This window comes from Oreochromis aureus, linkage group 11, assembly GCF_013358895.1.
Source record: "Oreochromis aureus strain Israel breed Guangdong linkage group 11, ZZ_aureus, whole genome shotgun sequence".
Taxonomy (NCBI): domain Eukaryota; kingdom Metazoa; phylum Chordata; class Actinopteri; order Cichliformes; family Cichlidae; genus Oreochromis; species Oreochromis aureus.
Window position 1 is genome coordinate 2,006,637 of NC_052952.1, and position 14,264 is coordinate 2,020,900.

The 14,264-nt window shown below is 41.7% G+C and overlaps 1 protein-coding gene across 2 annotated transcripts in view; it reads left to right on the plus strand.

The window, feature by feature from the left end:
• The window catches only part of dyrk1b (dual-specificity tyrosine-(Y)-phosphorylation regulated kinase 1B), a 59,391-nt gene that overhangs the window by 37,600 nt on the left and 7,527 nt on the right, over positions 1-14,264 (plus strand). For both annotated transcript variants that reach the window (XM_031737468.2, XM_031737467.2), the window contains exons 2-5: positions 7,552-7,718; positions 11,934-12,053; positions 12,845-13,033; positions 13,546-13,693. In XM_031737468.2, the coding sequence (XP_031593328.1) occupies positions 7,650-7,718; positions 11,934-12,053; positions 12,845-13,033; positions 13,546-13,693 (526 nt within the window). In that variant the 5' untranslated portion in view covers positions 7,552-7,649. The remainder of the gene's footprint in view (positions 1-7,551; positions 7,719-11,933; positions 12,054-12,844; positions 13,034-13,545; positions 13,694-14,264) is intronic.

The window sequence follows — 14,264 nt, forward strand, 5'->3', positions numbered from 1 at the left end:
GCAGCTGTTGCTGCCCATCAATCTGAAGGTGATGCAATGGCTCATTCAAAGCTCACAAGTTTCAATGAACTGAAGCAAAGCTGTAATGAAGAGTAGACCACAATTCCTCCACAATAATGTGAGAGACTGAAATCATACAGAAAACAACTACTTTGTTATTGCTACTGAAAGAGATTCTACAACCTACTTAATCATAGGCTGGGATCCTTGATTTTATTTGGTTTTTTGTAAACATTTTAACATTTTAAGCCATTCAACACCATCGGGCCTGCAGCTGAAAGAATAAAAACTAAAGCTGTGTTGTGCAACATGAATTTAATGGAACCCATCAGATTCTCCCATATCTTAATGATAAAGTTGTAATAATATTAATAAGTCTGTTAATTCACACAAGTGACCTTTTTGCAGGCTTTCTTTGCTGCCTTATATTAGGCCACACTTTATTTATATATTTATTTTTTTTCCAGTCTTACTGACCAAAGCGATTCAAACATGCACACATTCATACAGCGCTTTGAACACTAAACTCCTGTACATGCCATTCCTCGTACACAGCTGTGTTAGCTGCATTCTGTATTATGTTTGTAAAAGTACAGTTCACTGTAAAATCATTCGCTCAGCTGAGCTGGTCAGATGTTGCCAATCCCAGCCCATTTAACATCACCTGTGCGTTGACTTTAGGTGCCACAATTCATCGAGTAACACAAACAAGTTCATTATAAAAACGTTTTGCTTCAATGCTTTTTTCAAAACACTGTTTTGGTTTTTTGTTTTGTTTTGTTTTTTTAAGATTTAAAGTGAAATAAAATAAAATATTATATTAATAAAACTTTTTAGAATACAAAAATAACAGTTCTTTTTAAGGCCAGTGAAACTGAGCCGCTGACCTGAAGCTGTGAGGATGAACATTTAATTACTATGAATTATTAACATGTTCACCTTCAGAACATATTGTTTTCAGCAGCAGAAAATTTAGCATCAAAGCTCAGAGTAATCTTCAGGATTCGGATGTGCTCGCCTTTGTTCATTGCAGCCAGGTGTACAGACACTCAAACACAAGCCCTGCTAAGGACCAGATTATTTTCTATTATTATATCAAACCTTAGAAGGTGAAAGGTGGTGTCTTTGTGTTTACCGTAATGACGAGGCCTTTCTTCACTGGGCTGTAGTGGGCACAGTATTTGCTTTACACGACCAACTTGTTGTGAGCATGTAGCCTTTGCTTCTGACTGTGCTGTGTGTTGCTGAGCTGTCTGAGGTAACTCCTCTTTGTTTCTCTCATTACTGCTCAGTTGTTGTACAGCAACACAACACCTATAAAGACATGAAACAGTGGTCAGGAAGGGAATAGAAAAGATGACTCTGTTTGAGATGCACTGAAGTCATGAAGCGAGAAAGTGAGGGATGAATGAATGATGGATGGATAAGTAGGACAGAAGGCATATTCAGAGGGAGTGAGATTTGAGAAAGTAGGAAAGATGACGAGGAGAAGAGGGGGAGGAGAAAGCGGCTGGTAGGGTGGGTTGAGTTGCTAGGGGAGAGTATGTCAGAGTGTTGCTGAGAGCCAGGACTGCTATTGGAAGCTACTTGCTTAGCAGGGGAGAAGGAGAAGAGGAGAGAGAAGTAGCTAATGAGTATTGTAGCCTGGCTGCTGAGACAGCACTGGGTTTATTTATAGAGTGCTGGCCAGCCAGCCCTTAGATACCAACAGCGAATCAGCTGAGAGAGAAAGAAGGCGCTTCAACCAATGGCAGAACAGGCGCGAGGGGGGGGCGAGTGAGGAAGTGCTGTGACTGCCTCTCAGTCTCTTAAAGAGACTGTGCAGGTTTCTCAGTACTAGGCAGATATTCTCTCTCTCTCTCCCTCCATGAGTGTCATGTTTGTAAGCAGGCCAGGACCTGGACCACAACAGTCCCACACTGAATCACTGTTTCTACCTTATCACACAAGCAAGCACACACAGTTCAGCACAGAGGTTCGGAGCTACTCACACCTTTCTAGGCCCTTCATTCAGCTGCACAGCTTCGTTTACATTCTCATTGAGCCATTTAGAAAACAATGAACAGAAGAGCTCTTCATATTGTGGATGGAAGGTGATAGTGGGGGCAAACCTAGAATTACAAGTTGTTTTTCCATGTTGACTGAGAATGCTTGCCCTGATGGATATACTTGACCCATGAAGCCATGAAATCTCTTTTACTTTGATGTAGTGAACGCTGGACTTTTAGCAGAGGGTGGGCCACTCGACACTGGGCGCCTCCACTAACAACACGTTTCTTAAACTGATTGGCTGCATTCCTGTAGTTGCATGATCAGCTCTCAGTACTTCCTGTGATTTGGAGTTAAAACTTTGCTTTCATCAGGTTCAGTTGAGTCCTAATCATCTTCTGATATGTTAGCCACCTGTCATCATTTCTGGTGCACTGCCTACTGTGTCTAATGCCTCACAGTATATACTTTGTAGAGAGGGATACAGATCCAGGCTCCATATTGAGATAAGTAATTCCAGTTGCATTCCCAAACAGTATTTCCATTTCTTACTTGTGGTAGCTTACTATCACTGCACGCTTACTAGAATTGTGAAAGAATAGTCACTAGAGATTACTATTGAATCTCTAAAACCGCTGTTTTTGGGGCATCCCTGTGATGCACCTACTCACTCTGGGTGAGTGAGAGAAGAGCCCAGACATCAGGGACACACACTATCCAAACAAGTGACACTAAACTGTGTGAATGCCTAATATTTGCCTGGTCCTATTTTAAAGTTCAAGTTTTTCCTCCAGCTGACACACAACTTCACACAGCATTCAACACCATAATCCCAGACATCCTCATCACCAAACTACACCACCGTCAGTTCCCCCTGCCACCTGCTCCTGGATCAAAGACTTCCTCATAAACCGGCCTCATTCAGTCAGACTCAGCCCCCCCCCCCGTCACTGAGCACCAGATCCCCACGGGGCTGCATTCTCAGCCCCCCACTCTACATCCTGTACACCTATGACTGTACACTGACCCATCCAACCAACATCATCGTCAAGTATGCCGATGACACCGCTGTGCTCGGGCACATGTCTGATGGAGATGAGTCAGAGTACATGGCAGAGGTAGAGAATTTTTCCCACTGGTGCTCAGAAAATAACCTGAAACTTTCTTAAAACCTCTCTTGTTTTGTACATATCTCTCTTGATTCTGCATATTCCTGCTGTCTGCTATTGTTCCAGCACAGTTGGTGTGGAGCACCCACAATTTTGTTGTACATGTACAATTCCAGTAAAGAGCTATTCTATTCTACATTACAAGTCCGGCCCATCAATAACATTAGCTGACAGTGGTAACGTAACATGATGTCACAGTTGTATCTAAAAGGTGTTACGTGTGTCAGATTGAAGCTCAGAAAACTACCAGCACCTAAACCTAAACGGTGGCAGCACACTGTACCAACTCCAGTGTTTTAGCCAACAAATACCACATATATTTGTTCTCTGCTCTTTATTAATAACCACTTTACTGTAGTCATAGCACATGTACACGCATGACCACGGCTAGCAGCCTTTACTTGTCTGTGGGTGTGGCAGCTCATTCCTACAGCTGCTCTTGTTATTCTGTGAAACAGAGAATTAAAGTCCGCTGAGGAATAAACTCTGTTCCTTCCTCTGCTCCGTTCTCCTGTACTCGTAAACATTTGAGCTCATGTTAGCTCCTCTGTTTTTGTCGCTGGTGTGATTACGTCACTGCAGTTTTCTGCTCTGTTTTACTTTCATGGAATTTTTTGTAACAAGTACTTTTTTTCATTTGTATCTTAAGTAACAATATCTAATTATTATATTTAAGTAAATAAAATAAATACAGCAAAGGATGATTTTGACAATCAGTATTATTATATTCTCTTACGTAAAAATCAGATGTTTTATACGCTATGTCAGATTCTGGCCAGCAGACCAGTCTTAGCTGTGCTGTCTGAATAATGAAGACACTAGTGCAGGTCCCTTAATTATTTTCCATTTCATGTTAAAATCATTGTTACACTTCTCATTGCAGAGCTTGACAAGGCTGTCAAAATGCCTTCTGTATATAACGTATTTTTTCTACTTTAGTTTGTTATGTGTAGGTATATCATTTAAAAGACGTGCTTGTGATGAAGATGATGGCAGTAGTTACATCTCTGTTGGTTTGGCCTCTTGTTGACCTAATGTGAAAATTCGATCTTTGAATGGTTTTGACCTGTGTGCCTGATTATCTACAGAGTACCGTGTGGAGTTGCGTGTCACCTGGAGGAGGCAAAGACCCAAGAAATTCTAATTTGATCCCATTTTTAGTGACTCTGCGTAGTGAGCTGCCTTATTTTTAACCACATATCTAAATAACACTTTTCTATTTTGGTTTTGGTATTTGCCAGCTGGCAGAAGGGAGACATGTTGGAGCGCTTCTTATTGCATCTCTCATCCTGAGAATAGTAAGAAGAGCAACCTTTATCACTCTTCTCATTCTTGTAACTTAGCTGGAGGAAGAAACATGGTCAGCAGCTAGGCCGCTCCCTGTTTATTCTAAAACCGTCATTAATTATGTAAAAGGACTGGGAGTATTATAAGTCACACGTCCTGTTTTGGTAGCTAGCTGACTTACTGTGCTATGTTGAGTAGGTTCATAGCCTAGCTGAAGACACTTAAACTGTGATATTTAAATAAAAGGGTCGCTCAGCAAATGTTTTTTTACCTGGCCTTTCTATGAGGCTAATGGGGTTAGACACAAGACACAGCATCCTGATAGATCTATTGTTCTATCAGGCCCAACCTAGAGCCTTAAATGCATAACTAGATGGATGAACAGAAATTAAATGAATGTGAAAATGGCACCAGTGCACTTGGTTTGCACTTCCAAACACCTGTTTGTTGCTTGGCCAGAGAAACAGACTTACTTTGCATGCTGTTGGCGACACCTACAATAACTGTTCAAAAGGACTGAGCCACCCCGGTTTATGTTTTGCTAGGAAAATGCAAAAGGGGTGCAGAAATTATTTATTATTATTAAGGAGAGAGATTGAGGGGGGAAAGATGTGTAGCAGGTTAGGGTGACCAAGGACAGAAATGGAAAAGTCCAAAAAAGTTCAGAAGTGTGCTGAGAAGATGGACAGAGTAGACAGAGGAGCTGATGAATGTAGAAAATCAGAGGAAAGGGGAAGCCAGGGCAGCTATGAAATGTGGAAATGTGATTGGTCCAAATTACATACCTGTGGAGGTGTTTGGGATAAATATTGCTTAACACAATCCTGGAGAGCGAGAGGATGCCTAAGGAAGTGTACTGGTGCCAGTCTTCAAGAACAACCATGATGTCCGGAGCTTTTAAGAAAAGAGGTGATGATCAGTGAGCAGCAGCATGGCTTGATGCTGAGAAAGAGCACTACAGATGTGATGTTTGCATTGAGAATATTACTAGAGAGCTACAGAAGAGGTCAGAAGGAGCTTCACAGTGTCTTTGTGGATGTAGAGAAACAGATGATCGGGTGCCAGGTGAGGAACTGTTGTACTGCATGAGTAAGTCAGGAGTGGCAGAGAAGATTGTGAGGGTGGTGCAGGACATGTATGAGGACAGTGAGACAGTGGTGAGGTGTGCAAAAAGAGTGACATATGGGTTTGAGGTGGGGGTGGAATTACATCAGCATCAACATCCTCTAAGCCTCTTCTAGTTTGCAGTGGTCATGGACTGGATGGACTGATGGCTGAGATGCTTTGTGCAGTGGAAGGATAGTGGGTATACTGGACAAAGGATGTTGAAGATACTGTTTGTTTGTGCACCATTTCACGTGTCTGAGTAGCTCATTAGAACATGTGCAGCATTTGTGCATTTTTCAAGTTTCATGATGTGCACGCAAGGGAGGATCTTCCCTTGAACCTGGATTAAGTGACAACATTAGGCTTGTAGCTATTGACTATTTCAGTAATTGAGTATTCTATTGATTATTCCATTGTTTAACTGAGTAACTGGGTAAGAAATATTTTTTGGAGCATGTCAGAGAACAAACTAAGCCATCGAGTCCGAGGAATCGTCTGTAGGCCTCCGAGACAGGATGGTGTTGAGGCACAGATCTGAGGGTAGAGACAGATTTCTGCAGCACTGAAGCTCCCAGTGAGCACAGAGGGCTCCAGCTTTGTTACATGGAAGAAGTTTAACCATGATCACGTTGAGCTCTTCATTATGTGTGTCATCTCTGTGGATGCTTGCAACGAGCTAAAGTTGTGTTTGTCATGCAGATAATCAAAGAACCTTGTAATGCAAGTAACAACATAATTGTAACTGTAATCTCTGCTTCCTGTGGGTGAACCTCCTGTTGTAGGCTGCCCCCCTGTATTAAATTGAATTATTGCCATATATAGCAAATTAATTATTAGGTAATACAAATCAAAGAGCGAGTAGTACTTAAACAAAAATAGTGTGCAAATAGGAAACTAAAGATGGCTGTCCTTAAGTTCAAATAAAGCTTCAAATTAAAAAAAAAATTCCAGTTCAAAATAACACGTTTCCAAAGTTTACAGATGATTCCGTTCATGAATTCACGACTGCAGCGTTCCCAGCTGCTGATAACCATGTGAAAGATGACTTGGTGCATGAGCCTCTTTACAGGACAAACCCATCTGTACGCCTCCAGAAGGTGTCGTGTTCAATACCAATGAAACTGCTTAACTGATTATATATATAAGTAATTATTGATATAGTCCGGCCCACAGATTAACAAGCTAACGTTAGGTGGAAGAGGTTTACTATTCAGAATCGATGTTAAAATTAATGTGAGAAGAAAAAAACTCAGATAAAAATGACCGTACACAAACATAAAGGTGTCAGCGTGACACACTAAAACTGACCGTTCAGAGCTGATGTCACAGCGCCAGCATGCCGGTGTTTTAAATGCTCGTGCACTGCAGCAGCGTGCACAGGCTGCATGTAACGTAGGTTTTTTGGGAAATCCTTTTACTTCCTCCTGTTTTGCGGTTCACAGACGATGTAGGCGATACTGCCCCACGGCTTCCTGTAGTGTAACTGCAGTTAGAAAAACACATTTACCTGGTTTTAAATATGACATCATCGATTATGGCGATGGATCATAGCAGCCTACTGTAGACATAGTCTTGTGAGGTTTTTTTCATTGGTTCAGATAAACGTCCTTATCTGATGGTGTGAAGAGTTCTAGTTTTAACACATCTGTCTATTTTGAGCTGTGAAACTGCGGATTCAGTACTGATTCATCTTCTTTACTCAACGAAAAGTGAAAAAAAATATTAGCTTTGAAATGTGAGAAAGTAAAAACTAGCTGCTTGAAAGTTATTTTTCTGCAAAGGTAGCTGAACCTTGTGTTATATCAATATGATAATAAAATAATATCAAGTCCACACGTCATAGTAGACCTGTGGGATGAATGATACAGTGTTGGTGTGGATGGTGATGAGCGTGGTGCATGGGGATGCAGGAACAAAACAATAGTAGTTCAGATGTACCCATAATGCAAACAAAGGTGTCGGGGTTCCCCTGTCTAATCATCTCTCTCTGTCTTCTTAGGTGTAAGCAGCTCAGGATGTCCGCCCACCTCCTCCTCCTCCTCCTCCTCCTCCTCCTCCTCCTCCACTGCCCAGGGCTTCTCCCTCGCTGAGCCAGCCATGACCAGCCAGCACTCACATACACACCCCTCCTTCAGCTCCATCCACTCCATGGCCGAGCAGCAGCAGGTACCACACGCAGCAGCAGTCCCACCACACATCCCTCTGGCACAGTACCACAGTCCCAGTGGGATGCTTTAACATTTTGTATTCATTTTAATGTTCAAACATTGTTGCTTTGTAGAGCTGCTGAACATGAAATGTCTGTCATGAGGTCATGAAGGTTTAATGACAAGTGCTATTCAGAAGGATCCATTCCTAAGCTGGACACTTTCTGAGGCACTGCCCCCACAACCAAAGTCTGCAGTAGCTAATGTTACCATCAGCTGTGATACGGGTACTCGGTGAAGTTTTACAGTCACTCTGAGGTCAACGCGTATTCTGCAACTTTAAACATCTGGATCTGCTCCATACGTGGCGTTCCTCCTTTGCACATACTGCAAGCTACAGGGAGGAGGCATGGCGTTGATGCGGCATTCTCACCCACTATTTTCACAGTGGGGATGTGTATATATGTGTGCGGATGTACAAGTATGTTTATATAAGTATATGTTTTGACGTGTTACTGGGGTTATTAAAAAAAATCACGTAGCAAATTGTAATGAAGAATTGCTGATGGATGCATAAACAGGAAGAGAACGTGTAGACCAGAGGTTCCCAAAGTGTGGGGCCCGCCCCCTAGAGGGGGCGCAGAGCCATTGCAGGAGGGGCGCGGTATGAAAAGAAAAAAAAAAGAACGCTTGGACACTGCTAGCATAATGGACAGGTTTTTGACGGGGCTCCCACACAAACGCAAAGCAGGAGATGAAGCATCGCCAAATATGTTTCCAAACCAACTTCCTTCCAAGCCAAAGACTAGAAAATATGGTGAAGCATATCTTCCCTTTGGCTTCACCTAGCGGGTGAGGGGGGGGGACTAGCAAAAGAAGTTTGGGAACCACTGGTGTAGACTATGAGTTACTCAATAGTGGAAAGAGGGTGGGATTAAATAAGCTTATGCTTCCTCCTCCTTTTTTAATATGTAAATTATTTATAATGATTCTTATTTTATTTTCTTTGTCTAAGTTGTTATTGTTGTTATACTATTTTAACATGTTCAGAAATACATCACCAAGTTTCACCAAAGTAAACCTATTTATGCCTAACGCTAACCCTACTGCTATATAAGAACCAGAACCATTAAAACTGAAAGCAGGTTAACCTTTAAGTGAAGATAACACGAGTGCTCTAAATATCTCTAAATGCAGCCAGTATTTTTCTAAGCTGACTAGAACGATTTCAGAGGCATTTTGAATTTGATGATTAAAATATGTTTCCTGGCTCAGTGGGTTTCTGTCATTGAAATATAGTTTGAGATGTCTCCACTTTATGTGTTACAGATTTACCCATTACAGCTAAAGTTAGAAGATAGACGTTTGCTTCGTGGTCACTGTAATCGAGACTGACATTTGTATGCCAGGTCTCCACCCACATCTTATCCCTCAAAATGTGAACACTTAAAGTGTTTTCATAGCAAACAGCTACTGCTTTGTGGGGCTTCTGTAAACTGAAGCAGCAGCAGAACACATCATAATCATCTCCCGGCTGTCTCATACACAATTTGCTTCACATTCTGATCTCAGGTCCTACCAGCCTGTATGCCAAAGGTCTCCTCACACAGCTAAATAGAACATTTGTGCATCTCAAAAATAAAAAATGAAGACACTCAAAATAAATAAATGTAAAGATAAGCTCTAGTAGGACTTGGTTCTATGGTAGGTCTTAAAGGGTTAAATCTGTGCAAATATATTAGTGTGCTGTAGTTTACATTAGTGAACGTGATAAACATGGTAATAATGAATGAATAAAGATCGCTAACTAGTATGAGCAAAGTTGGAATCTGCAGTCGATCCAGTAGTGGCTACTAACTGCTCGTGGATTCCTCAGGAAAGCTTATGCCATGGGTCAAAAAATAATGATATTATACCTTATCTAGGAGAAAATGATGGGTTGATCTAGCTGAACCAAAGAATTTTTAGCAACTACAGATCCCAAACACATTCTCAGAACCAGTTTGTGATGAGCACCTACGCATCAAACAAGTTAAAGTTTAGAAATGGCTTTCAGCACACATTCATGAGTGTGGGGCTCAGTCGACTGAGCTCTGTAATGTATGCAGACAAACCTGCAGGAGCTTGTAGTTCTCTGGTCAGAGGCTGCCACAACAACTTGTCCAAGGTATTGGTGGTACCCGGTATTTTAAAAACAAAAGCATAGAGAGTTTCTTTGATGCTGCCATGTAGCAACCACCAAGCTAACAGCCACATCTAAGGTGTGTAACCATTGGTGGTACCGGTATTTTAAAAACAAAAGCATAGAGAGTTTCTTTGATGCTGCCATGTAGCAACCACCAAGCTAACAGCCACATCTAAGGTGTGTAACCACATGAAAACTACAAGAGGTAAATGGCTTAAAGTTGTAACAATACTGTGATTTTCCCAAATGTTGTTTTAGGTAATGTTTTTCCTGCTTCCAGCTGTTGCCCAAGCTGTTGTTGATCTGCAACCTTAGCTCTTTGCTGCTACTTCCAAACTGGAAAGAGCAACAAATTTTACTCCAGTCTGTAAAGAACTTCCATTCCATTCAAATGGTGATGTCACAGTCCCAAGCTCTTTTACATATTACAGCCTGACATTATCTTTTTGTAAATGTATCAGCATTGCAATTTATAGTTGACAATAAAAGAAAGTTCAGAAAAGTCCAAATGGCAAAGAAGCAATCAAGCGACGTGGCTACCCCAGTGTGGTTCTTCTGGCCTCAGTGTGACTTTCAGCATGTACTAAGGCTAGGATGAGCAGTGTTGGTACTAATGCATTACAATGTTCTTGGGTGATCTGCACTCTGGGTTAATAGAAGAAACATCAAAGATGCTGCTTTTTCTTCCTGCACTCTCCTGTTAAAGGTCAGCTGATTTCAGTTCATGTACAGTGGGAGGAAAATGGTGGAGCAGTCTACAGCAGATTGCTTTGATTACACTAAAGGACACCAGCGCTATGGTAAAGTGCAAGCTGCACTGTGCTGCTAACACAACTTCAGCTCTCTGCAAACATCTGCACAGACCTCATGCTAACGCTAGGCTAGCCAAGAACCCAGAGTGACGTTAAAGCTGAGTGTTTGCAAACTTCTGATCTTCAACAGGTGACAAACAAATGAGCAGTCAGGTTACCTGTTCATGTTTCTAAACTAGAACCTTTGTGGCGATCACTTGCATTACGTTTAAGAAAAGTACCGAATAATGTGTAATAGAGTCCTTTTTTGACTAACGATCCAACACCAATACCTGCTGACACCAACAGCTGCTGATTACCAACAGGCGGTTGGACGGGTGGACTGGTGTGGCGTCTGTCAGTTGTGGTGAAGAGAGTTGAGTGTAAAAGCAGAGCTGTGGATTTACCAGCTGAGCTATGTTCCAAGCCTGGATATAGTCCTGCCCTCTGGGTCACTAACCAGAACTAGTCTCATTTCTACAGGTAGTGGCTGGACACTCGCTTAGAGAGCTCAGACATTTCAGAGGGGCTCAAAATATGAGTTGTTACACCTCTAATTAGTAAAGGAGCAGGTTTAGGTGGTTCAGCTGTCTGACTAGGATGCCTTCCCTCTGCCTCCTATGTGAGGTGATTCAGGCATGTCCTAGACAGTCATTGCTTCCCAAACCCAGGCGAGCAGCAGAAGACAGACAGATAAAAAAAAAAAAACAGCAAAGAAAAGATGAGACTAACTCTTCAACTGTGTTATGAGTGTTGCTGTTGCATAGTTTGTCCACCAGAGGTCACTTTGCAGTTTTCCAGCTGGCAACATGTTTAAAATGCCACAAACACAACAACACCTGATCCAAGCAGAACATCAATTAGTAATCCTGCTCTTTCTATATTTCTGAGGTGGGGTGAGGAATCTGTCAAAAAAAATCATTAAATATTAAAATCTTAATCTTAAAAATCCTCGATCAGTCAGAAAAACGAGTGTGTGCTTTGCCTGATGGTCTGTGTTCCCCTCAGGCTACCAGTAATTTAGAGTTTGTATTAAGTTCTTTTTTGTTAAAAGTTGGTGCAATGGAACGACTTATTATGTATTAGTTGTAATAGCAAACTAATAAAGGTGGTACAAACTGCAAAGGTAAACTGTGTGCACTTACACAGAATGAACACATTTGTTTTTAGTGTGAAGCTGTCCTGATACACACATCAGGAACATCTGCATCAAACCTGAGACGAGTTTGTGAAACGTTGTTGTTGTTGTTGTCTGTAGGTGCTGTCTGATATGACCATACTCCAGCGGAGAATTCCCCCTAGTTTCAGAGACCCTGCCAGCGCTCCATTGAGAAAACTCTCTGTTGACCTCATCAAAACTTATAAGCACATCAATGAGGTATGAAACAGTAATGTTACACACACGGACCCTTTTGTTTTGTACTTTAAATTGTCTCGCCATGATTTCCTGGAGATTACCGTGAATCTTACATGTGATTTACCTAAAAATGGAAAATGTAACTGTCTGAACAGACTCTAGTCCCACTGCATTTGTAAAAGCTGGACTACACACACAGTTACAGTCCAAATGTTAGAGGACATCACTTTAAATTTCCTGGAGACTGACTGTGTAAAGAGATTGCTATCTTGATGGCTAACCAACTGGAGGAAGAAAGCTGTTGTGATAGATGTAGCTATACCAAGTGATAGCAGCATCACAAGAAGGTTGAGAAATGCCAACAGCTGGGAGAGGATGGCAGGAAGACGTGGAAGGTGAAGGCAACAGTGGTCCCTGTGGTAACTGGGCCACTGACCCCCAAACTGGGCCAGTGGCTACACCAGATTCCAAGAAACGACATGTGAGATATCTGTCCAGAAGAGCACAGACCTCGAAACAGAACAAGCTTTTATAGCAAGGAAACAAAATATTCTGTGAAGCAAGGAAACCTTCAGCAGTGCTGATCTATAATTTTTCATCTGTGTAAAAGCGTTAGTTATAGTTGTGCGCCACAGGTCATTGATGTGAACGTCATTTTTTGCATCCCCTGATGTAGTCAGTTTGTTCTACTGTTACACACCAAGAAGACCAGAGCAATAACAGCGCAGTGGTTGCTGGTGCACAGGTGATTTGGGGTTTGTTGCTTTCAGACGTACTGTGAAGCAGAGCCTGAGCTGTGTTTGTGTCCACAGGTGTACTATACTAAGAAGAAGCGGCGGGCCCAGCAGGTCCCTCCTGAGGACAGCAGCACGAAGAAGGAGAGAAAAATCTATAACGATGGCTATGACGATGACAATTATGACTACATTGTGAAAAATGGAGAAAAGTGGCTGGACCGCTACGAGATAGACTCACTGATTGGGAAAGGCTCTTTTGGACAGGTGAGGTCTCCACAAGAAACATTCTCCACCTTTATTATTACTGCGGCATAGATAGACTCAAAGTTGTCGAAAATGTCTAAACTGAGAAAATTGTTGAGCTATTTGACGTCTCGGGTGGCTTCTGCAGTTATTGAAATTTGGTCGTGTCTCTGTGAAAAGTTGAAAGTAAACTCGTTTCTGTGTGAAGGATTAGTAACAGTCTGCTGTCATGTACAGAGCTAAAGTCTCGATATGGCTAACCCAGCAACAGCCCAGCAACACATCTGAAGGTCACTGATTACAGCAAACAAACCAATGTGCTTTTACAGCGAGCTGCACTTAGTAATTGTAATTAGTAGATTGCGTTACATCAACATACCACTGGTTGAAATCAAAGGCAAAGCCATTCTTATTATGACACAGGCTACATGTATTGTGTACATGACAGGACAAAATCAGACAGGAAGTGTTTGGCTGTCCTTCAGCTGAGTCATTCACTGCATGTGATGTAACGTGTGTTCATGTGTCCACAGGTGGTAAAGGCCTACGACCACCATGAGCAGGAGTGGGTTGCCATTAAGATCATTAAGAACAAAAAGGCATTTTTGAACCAGGCACAGATAGAACTACGCCTGCTGGAGCTCATGAACAAGCATGACACTGAGATGAAATATTACATAGGTAAGATACACAGTCTGTACACTGCTGTACAACACAGCTTCTCTTGGTTCATTACACACAGGGGGACCTTTAGTACATTTGTTCTCTCTTCGCACAAATCTGTTAGTGTGTGTCTGTTAGTGTGCACACGCACTATTGCTAACACTGGCATGTAACAGACTGCTGAAAGTCAGAATTGAATGGTTTGGATTTACTGAATTCAAAGGAAATCAAACATACGAGGTATTTAGAGTGTGAGCTCTCCTATCATGGTGTTGTGTTTATACTGAGGCTGTTTAAATACAAAGATCTGTCTATACAAGCACCTTTACGTCTCCACTTACTACCTGCATTTGAAATGACAAATAACAACTTCAAAAATTAAAAAATGAACTCCAAATTTCCTGTTCTGCACAAAACTGCCAGCACCTAGCACTGAAATACGATCGAACAAAACGATGCAATAAGACTAAACGAAGGGTGTGTGAAGGGCTTCTTCAAGAGAATCTGTCTCGTTAATGTTCACATAGATGGGAATGACAAATAATCAAAAAACATATTTAATATTTCATCCCACCTTTGACATCTGAAA